Source organism: Arachis hypogaea, chromosome 9, assembly GCF_003086295.3.
Source record: "Arachis hypogaea cultivar Tifrunner chromosome 9, arahy.Tifrunner.gnm2.J5K5, whole genome shotgun sequence".
Lineage (NCBI taxonomy): Eukaryota > Viridiplantae > Streptophyta > Magnoliopsida > Fabales > Fabaceae > Arachis > Arachis hypogaea.
The window spans coordinates 35,941,757-35,949,331 of NC_092044.1; the positions used below are offsets into that span (position 1 = coordinate 35,941,757).

Sequence of the window (7,575 nt, forward strand, 5' to 3'; positions counted from 1 at the left end):
AGAACTTATCAGTTGAATTTCTTTTCTTGGTCTATAAACTATAAGAGTATGATCTCTTTAGTCGACGATCATTTTTACCCATCTTTTTTTAAAAATGATTATTTGACTTTTTTTTCGTTGTAATTCATGAGGTCAAGATGAAGTTGATATAATTTTTAAAAAATTATTCTTCTATAATATTAATAGGATAAAAATATTAATAAAATTTTAATTTTTTGTCCACAAATTCATAGAAGCTTTTTTTCATTGTCTATATTAATAGAAGCTTTTGATTCATCAGATCAATTACCAATCCTTTTTAAGATTTTTAAATATAAATATAAATACCAGGTTAAATTGTATTATTAATCAAAACTCATATTTCTGTCATCAGGGGTAACTAAACTCTTCTTATGTTATCAGATGTATGTTAATGATTGGTGCCATATATAATGATTAATTAAGGAATTAAAATCTACGCAACGGAACTTTGTTTTTGTGCAATTTTTTTTTAAATAAAAATGATTGTTTTACTTTTTTATTTATTCTTTTTAACATTGTGATTTGATGCAGGGACAAAGATAGACAATATTTTGGGGGACAACAATTATTTTTTTTAAACTTTTTACTTTAATAAAAAACTTAATTAAAAATTACTATATATAAGATTTTTAATTAAAAATTACAATAAAAAATTAGAATTTATTCTTTACAAGATAATTAAATATATTGTATATTATAATAATTAAATATAAATATTTCAAAAATTAATCTCAAGTATTATAGAGATAAATTATTACATTTAAAATATACAAATACTAGATAATTTCTTTTTACATGATTTTTGCAAAATTATAAAAAAATGTATTTATAATTCATGCAAATAATCTAAAACATAATTATAACTTATCCACTAGAAAAAATAAGTATTACAAACGTTGAAAAAATTAAAATTTGTGACGATAGACAATTATGTTCGAAATTTTTTCTTAATTTAAAATAATTTATTATTGAATCTATATTTTTTCAATTTCTTTCTCAATTTCTCAATAAAAATTACTAAATTATTTACAAAAAAATTGTTTAGGATAGCAATTTTTCATAGAATGGAAAATGTAAAAAACAGTAAAAAATAGTAAATAGTAAAAAATTTTGTGCAAACAAACTTTTGAACATTGCTATTATGAGACTCTAAAACTTAAAAATATCCATAAATTTTTTTCGATTATTTGAAGACAAGCTTTTATCATAATCTTTATAAGTGCAACTCTGAAATGTCATCCATCTAATATAATTAATAAATTTCTCAAGTCTACATTAATTATTCTCAATTTCCTTTGATGTTTATTATTTCATAAGTGCCTTGACATGTTGCGATTGCTTGATTAAATAATCACACAATTTTAGTATCTTATGATGGAAAGAATTGGGACATTTGCTAATGTAATTTAGAAGATGACAATATTTTTTATTATTTACTCTCTTCCAATTTTTAAAGTCATTTTTAATGTAGGCATTTAAAATTTAAAGATTCTTTAGTAAATAAGTAGTATGGCAAATAGTATACAATATCATCTTCAATTAAAAATAACGAAAATAATTTGTATCACTAAAAAATAGATAAAGATTAAGTATTGGTTGATTCGATTCAGTTAAATCACAACGAATTTTATCGTTTTTGTTTGGATAAAACCCTGCTAAATTTTTGGTCAAATTTTTAGATCTCTTATAAAACGACATACATCCATTTGTTCAAAATTAAATCGTCAGTGCTTTTACTTTAACCTATCTTATGGGGGAGTTAAAATATTGATGTTTAATGTCTCAAATATTGATAGAGTTGAAACTGATGTGATAATACTGCAAAACATCATCACTCCTTTGGCTAACATTTTTTTTCATAGTATCTGTTGTTTTTAACTTATCCATGATACAAATAAATTTTACAATTAAAAATTTACCTAAATAAATATCATACAAGCTAACTAAACTCAAAATCATATTTATAACACAACGGATTTTATTTTTCGCAAATCAATAATTTGAATTTTCCAAGAGTTTAATAATAAAAGGAAAAAAAACTTGCATTTCAATTTAACATAAAAATCACAACAAAAAAATATGGCAAAGTGCATAACAAATAATTTATGTAACTAACATATAATTATTTGATAATAAAAAAATTAGTGCTTTGAAAAATAGAAAATTGTGTTGCTAAAGAACAAAACATAAATTGACCATATAATTACATAATTGTCATCATTTTCAATTTCTTAAAAAAACGAGATTAAAACTATAAATTAGGTGAATGAATACATAAAATAATTATAGAAATAAACTCAAAAAAAAAAAGAAACCGAGAGACGAGGGTAGAACAATGTTCTTATGTCTATGCGAGAAACGAGAAGCGAAGTATTAGTGTGTCTATGCAAAAGATGAGAGTAGAAGAAAAGTAGTTTCAAATATTGAGTTCGAATAAATAGAAAGCTCCTAAATGGCTAAACTCAAACATTTCTTTTTCCTCTAAATGTTGGGAAAAGAAAATCTTCGTATGACATGAGTGAAGTCTAAAGAGATGCCATTAATTTTTAATTAGGGAGACATGTAAAATTATTATTGCAGTTGGGGTTCATTGCCACCCATCACTTATACTAAGCTTTGTCTTTTATTGGATGGATTCGTCGTTACAATAAAATAAGCTTTTTGCCACGCTTTAAAAACGTGCCGAAAAGTGAAAAAAACGTGCCGATATCTTTTCGTCACGTTTTTTGAGTTATCGGCACGCTTTTGAAAAGATCACATCCGCCAGCATGCCAATTGCTCTATCGCCACGCTTTTGCGGATCTATTGGCACGCTTTCTTTTTTGGCACACTTTCAACTCTTGCCACGCTTAATCTTATAGGTACGCTTTAAAAACTTACCGAAAGTTCATATATCACCACGCTTTTGAAACGTGCCAAGAAAGTTGGTTTTGGCTACACTTTGAAAGCGTGCCGATAGAGCCATACAGCCACACTTTTAAAAGCGTAGCTTTTCCACTAAAACCTTTTGCCACGGTTTGAAAGCGTAGCCTATTCCTTTGTCAATTAAAAGAAAAAGGAGAAAATTAGAATGCATAATAATAATTAAAAAATTACAATTCTATAATAATAATTAAAAAGAGAAAATTAGAAGGCATAAGAATTGATTTTATATTGATTTACATGCATTATTTACATGCTATAATAATAATTTAAATTAAAACTGTAATGCTCCCAAAGATATGAAGGATGGAAAAACAAAAAGTGATATACAGCAGAACTATGATTAACAAAAAGTTGATGGGGGAAGAACTCCTACTACCATTTGCTTTAAAACTGTGTGTGATTGTGGCTCTCTTCATCCTGCAGATATCATCAAAAATTGTTTAGAACATAAGTTGACACTATATGTAGTAATTATAGACCTATTCTATTAATTTCAGCATAAGTAAAAGCAACACAAAAAAGTGAAGAACATACAAGTTACAATAAAGTTCACTAGTATAAAGTTCACTAGTATAATCAAAAGATGTTGCTCCCTCTCTAGTATCTAGAAAGAAGAAAATTGATTTGTAAATCTACCACCCCCTCTCAATAATGAACTATGCACAGAACAGTAACTGTATGAAAGAACTTCATCTAAAGTAAATTTGCATAATTTCAAACCCTAATCTCAAGTAACAGTAAGAAAGCACAAAACTAACCACATTTTGAATACAATAAAACAATACAATTTTCCCCTTTTAAACTCCTTATTCATAGTTTCATAGCAAATTGCTGCACTACACTCGAACAACACATCAAGCTAAGCTATAAACACAACAATTTTTTAAAAATTTCACAAATTTTTGAAAAATAAACAATTAGAAATCATATACCTAACCAGATCTGACAATGATGTTGTGTTAATGGGAATGAAGATGAGCTTGACGAAGAAGCCAATAAATCCCATTACCGTAATTCCGATTGTAGTACTAACGGCAACCTTGTAATATTCTACAAATGAAAAGGAAAAATTCAGATTCACAGCATCGAGATTCAAATCAAAATAATCATAATTAAATTAATAAAAAAAGGTACCTTACTTTAAAAACTAAACCAAAATATAATTACAAACGTATCTAACCTTGAGGATATGAGAATTCAACAAAAGCAAAACTAAAAGGTTTCTTGAAAGATAATTGCTTCTCTTTAAATTCTTCAATGGCATTAAAATTGCCTAACCAGGAAGGAACAAAGAAACTCATCCTCTTCAGGACCAAACCATTTTCCATCACAAATTTAGCTAACCACAATTCATGCTCAAGTCCATGTACTTCTCCAAATTTCACAACCTCCAAGGTATTTTGCAAACACTCAGGCACATCAGCAGAGCTAAAAGGCTCTTGGTCAAATTTAGATTTTAGTCCTTGATGATGATCAATCATTAAACAAAGTCCAGATGAGAATCAAAGTAAAATTGATAAACCAAACATTTTCTCAAATTGATAAAATCTATTATTTAGGGGCTGCATAATCATTGTGATACTTATGTGAGTATAGAATAGTGTCTCTAATTTTAATTAAAATAATTATCAACCTTTAAAATTAAAGTCTTGAGAATTGGTGACTTGAGAAGTATGACTAACAATTTCACCAGCAACTAAGCCAAGCTCCAGATGCTTCAACGTTCCAAATGAAGGAAATGTTGGCCCTGTTGATGGTGGCAAAACTTGCATGACAAATAAAGAATCTCAATTTGTATGAAACTTATGATATAAAAATAAGATGGAATAATAAATCTCTGTCTAGAACAAACAAATGTATAAAAGCATATATTTCTTCTAATAATGCTAGCAAGCTGAATTAATACTCATGCATGTTATTGTTTTATAAATAATAACATAATTGATTTCTAATTAATCAGTAAAGTGTTACTATCTAGTATCTAATACAATTGGTATAGGAAACTACAATTTGATATCTAGTATTAGCTTAACAGAATCAGAAAAATAAAATTATGTTATAACTGCCAGAACAGAATCGTCCAAATATGGTTTACTCAATCCACAAGCTACTGCCATTAGCTAATATCTGAACTATCAAATTGTACAACTAACAATTTAGAACAACAATACAAAATATCAGATTCAATTTCTCTTCTCAATCTCTCTCTGCATCATAGTTTCATAGAAAAGAGTAGGTCTTTGAGTTGTTCAAGAGGAAAAAGTCTCTGCAGGATCTTCTTCGGAACTAGAGAGATATCTATTTACAAATGAGACAATACAAAATTTATAAAACTTAGTTTCAATGTATTTATTACTTTAAAGAAGTTTAAAAATTTCTGTGAATAGTAGCTTGAATGTGCCTCATATTAGATCATGTTGAGTATATTTTGGCTTTTCTTTTCCCCAGCCAATGCTAATTAATAAAGTAACTAGTTCACTTCATCAGTAATTCGACATAAGGCTGTTTATAATTCTATCAAGCATGATCAGAGTTCAGAGGGATAGATACAGCAAGATGCAAATTTCTAAGACAACCCTCGTAAACTTCTACAAGAATATATTTCAAAAAGCATGTAATAAATGTTTCATAAACTTAATAATCACACAAACCTTTCAATTAATAACAAACTTTTCAATTGTAAGAAATGCCTGTCCTCAATCCATGACCTACGGAACAACTCAGCTATCTCAACTTTAGTATTTTGCAGTTAGAGTTTTCCAATGTTGTTGTAAGACTGAACACTCAATCTAGACTCCAATTTAAAAATGACCACTGAAAATCTAGACTCCTATTTAAAAATGACCACTCAAACCCGATCATGCTAAGGTTGAAAACTCTGTTTCCTGCACAAGTTCTTGAGTCCTATTCTTTCTCTGTTTTGTACTTTCAATGATCATCCAAATTAAAAGAATACCAGTTAATGAATCTCATTATCCAAGTTGAAATAAATTTCATATACTCCAATATAAGAAATCAGTACAATTCATATACCAGTAGTAACTTGATAGTTTTCCATGCAGATCCCACTGAAGACAGGGCTTTTTTCTTGTAGTGTAATTTGTCACAAACTATGAATTTATCTAAAAATTTTATTCATTCAGACTTCAAATATGAATATGATAAATTAAAACCCTAAAAAATAGTAGGATTTGTACTTCTTGGATAATTTGAAGAGCAACCACTCCTCTGTTTTTCTTCATAATCGGTTTCTTCTTCGTCCAACAGCGGTCGGAGATGAAGTAGGCCAAAGCTACGCACAGCAAAATGGTGCCACCGAAGCCAACGGCGCAAGGGATAAGCGACTAGTTGGGGAACAAATAGAAGATTAATAGCAAATTAAACACAGCAAAACCAATTTAATAATAGAACCAGAACAAATAGAAGATTAACAGAGAGAAGAGAGGTCTAGAAGATTTAAAAAACAGAGTAGTTAAAAGGAGAATTTCACAAACCCAGGAATCAGGAAGAACGACAGCGGCGTTCACGGGAGGGGAAGGACAGCAACGTTCACGGGACGGGGAGGACAGCGACGCTCACAGGACGGGAGAGTAGGACGCAGACGTTCATGGGACAGAGACGATATGCGAGGAGAACATGCCTTGGACCGAGACCGCGAGACGTGCGAGTCTGCGATGGCGTGTGCGAAGGGAATTCTGTGCGACGGCGGTTCTGGCGTGTGCGAGGGAGAGAAGAGAGTGACGAAAGAGAAAACTAAAAGACATAAGAGAGCGAGAGAAGAGACTTAGAGAGTTAGGGTTCTAGTGAGGGGAGGGTGATTTTAGATTTAGGGTTCGACAGATGAGGATGAAGGCGATGAAGGCGATGAACGGTCTCGGACGATGAAGGCATGAGGACGAAGGTCATTGGGTTAGAGGAAAGGCATGAGTGATGAACGATGAACGATGAAGATGGAGATGTTGTTTGAGGATGATGACGGCGCGGGTAACTTTTAGGGTTTCTCTTTTGTGACTGGGTCACTTTTAGGTTAAAACTAGTGTGTGATGTTGTTTGGGTTAAAATTGAAAACTAAGGGAAAAAAAATGTTTATAAGTGTGGGAAAAAATTGGGTGGGAAAGTAAATTTTGGGGAGGGAATTCTATCGTACGTTTTTTTGTGGGATGCCAAAATATATAGAATATGGGCACGCTTTAAAAAGGTGACTATTGCAACACAAACTAGTCACGCTTTACAAGCGTGTCGGTTTCTCTTTATGGCCATGCTTTTTAAGTGTGACAAAAAAGGGTGGTCAAATTTTTAATCAATGGGCATTTTCGTAAAAGCGTGTCCATTTTCCTCTATCGCGACGCTTTTTAAACATGGCAGTAAAAAAATGTGGCCAAATTTCAAGTAAGTAAGTACCCTCGTAAAAACGTGCTGATTTTTTTCTATGGCCACGTTTGTAACCAAATCACAAATTAGTGGTAACCTTCGTAAAAGTATAATTATAGACTACTTTTGAGCACGCTTTAAAAGCGTGACAAGAAAAAAGTGTGCCGAAAAATCTTTTTTATTGTAGTGCGTGATTTAAGAAGTTTCTTTATCCTATAAAAAAACATTACCAGTGACTCACTTTGTAGACAATATTTT

At 30.4% G+C, this 7,575-nt stretch overlaps 1 protein-coding gene across 19 annotated transcripts; it reads right to left on the bottom strand.

Annotated features, from left to right (window-relative positions):
• Positions 1-2,417: 2,417 nt before the first annotated feature.
• Positions 2,418-6,998, bottom strand: LOC112710867 (uncharacterized). 19 transcript variants are annotated; one of them, XR_011865677.1, is made up of 6 exons: positions 6,441-6,975; positions 6,144-6,290; positions 4,629-4,693; positions 3,879-3,996; positions 3,323-3,363; positions 2,418-3,057 (listed from the first exon to the last, which is right to left on the bottom strand). XR_011865677.1 is itself a non-coding variant. In XM_072202910.1 (6 exons), the coding sequence occupies exons 3-6, from the start codon at positions 4,425-4,427 to the stop codon at positions 2,999-3,001; spliced, it is 519 nt and encodes a 172-aa protein (XP_072059011.1). In that variant the 5' UTR covers positions 4,428-4,693; positions 6,144-6,290; positions 6,441-6,975; the 3' UTR covers positions 2,418-2,998. The 19 variants fall into 19 exon arrangements, 6 of the variants coding, with proteins under 6 accessions (XP_072059011.1, XP_072059012.1, XP_072059010.1 ...); XR_011865674.1 differs by having other exon boundaries at positions 4,580-4,693; XR_011865676.1 differs by having other exon boundaries at positions 4,629-4,711.
• Between the last annotated feature and the right edge of the window lie 577 nt (positions 6,999-7,575).

Bases quoted from the DNA above. Each gene is read 5' to 3' on its own strand.
- LOC112710867 (XM_072202906.1), bottom strand. From the start codon at position 4,718: ATGCAAGTTTTGCCACCATCAACAGGGCCAACATTTCCTTCATTTGGA. The intron at 3,997-4,126 runs GTTAGATACGTT...TTTCATTTGTAG, and splicing joins TGAATTCTCATATCCTCAAG to AATATTACAAGGTTGCCGTT. The intron at 3,364-3,878 runs GTATATGATTTC...TGATATCTGCAG, and splicing joins TCATTGTCAGATCTGGTTAG to GATGAAGAGAGCCACAATCA.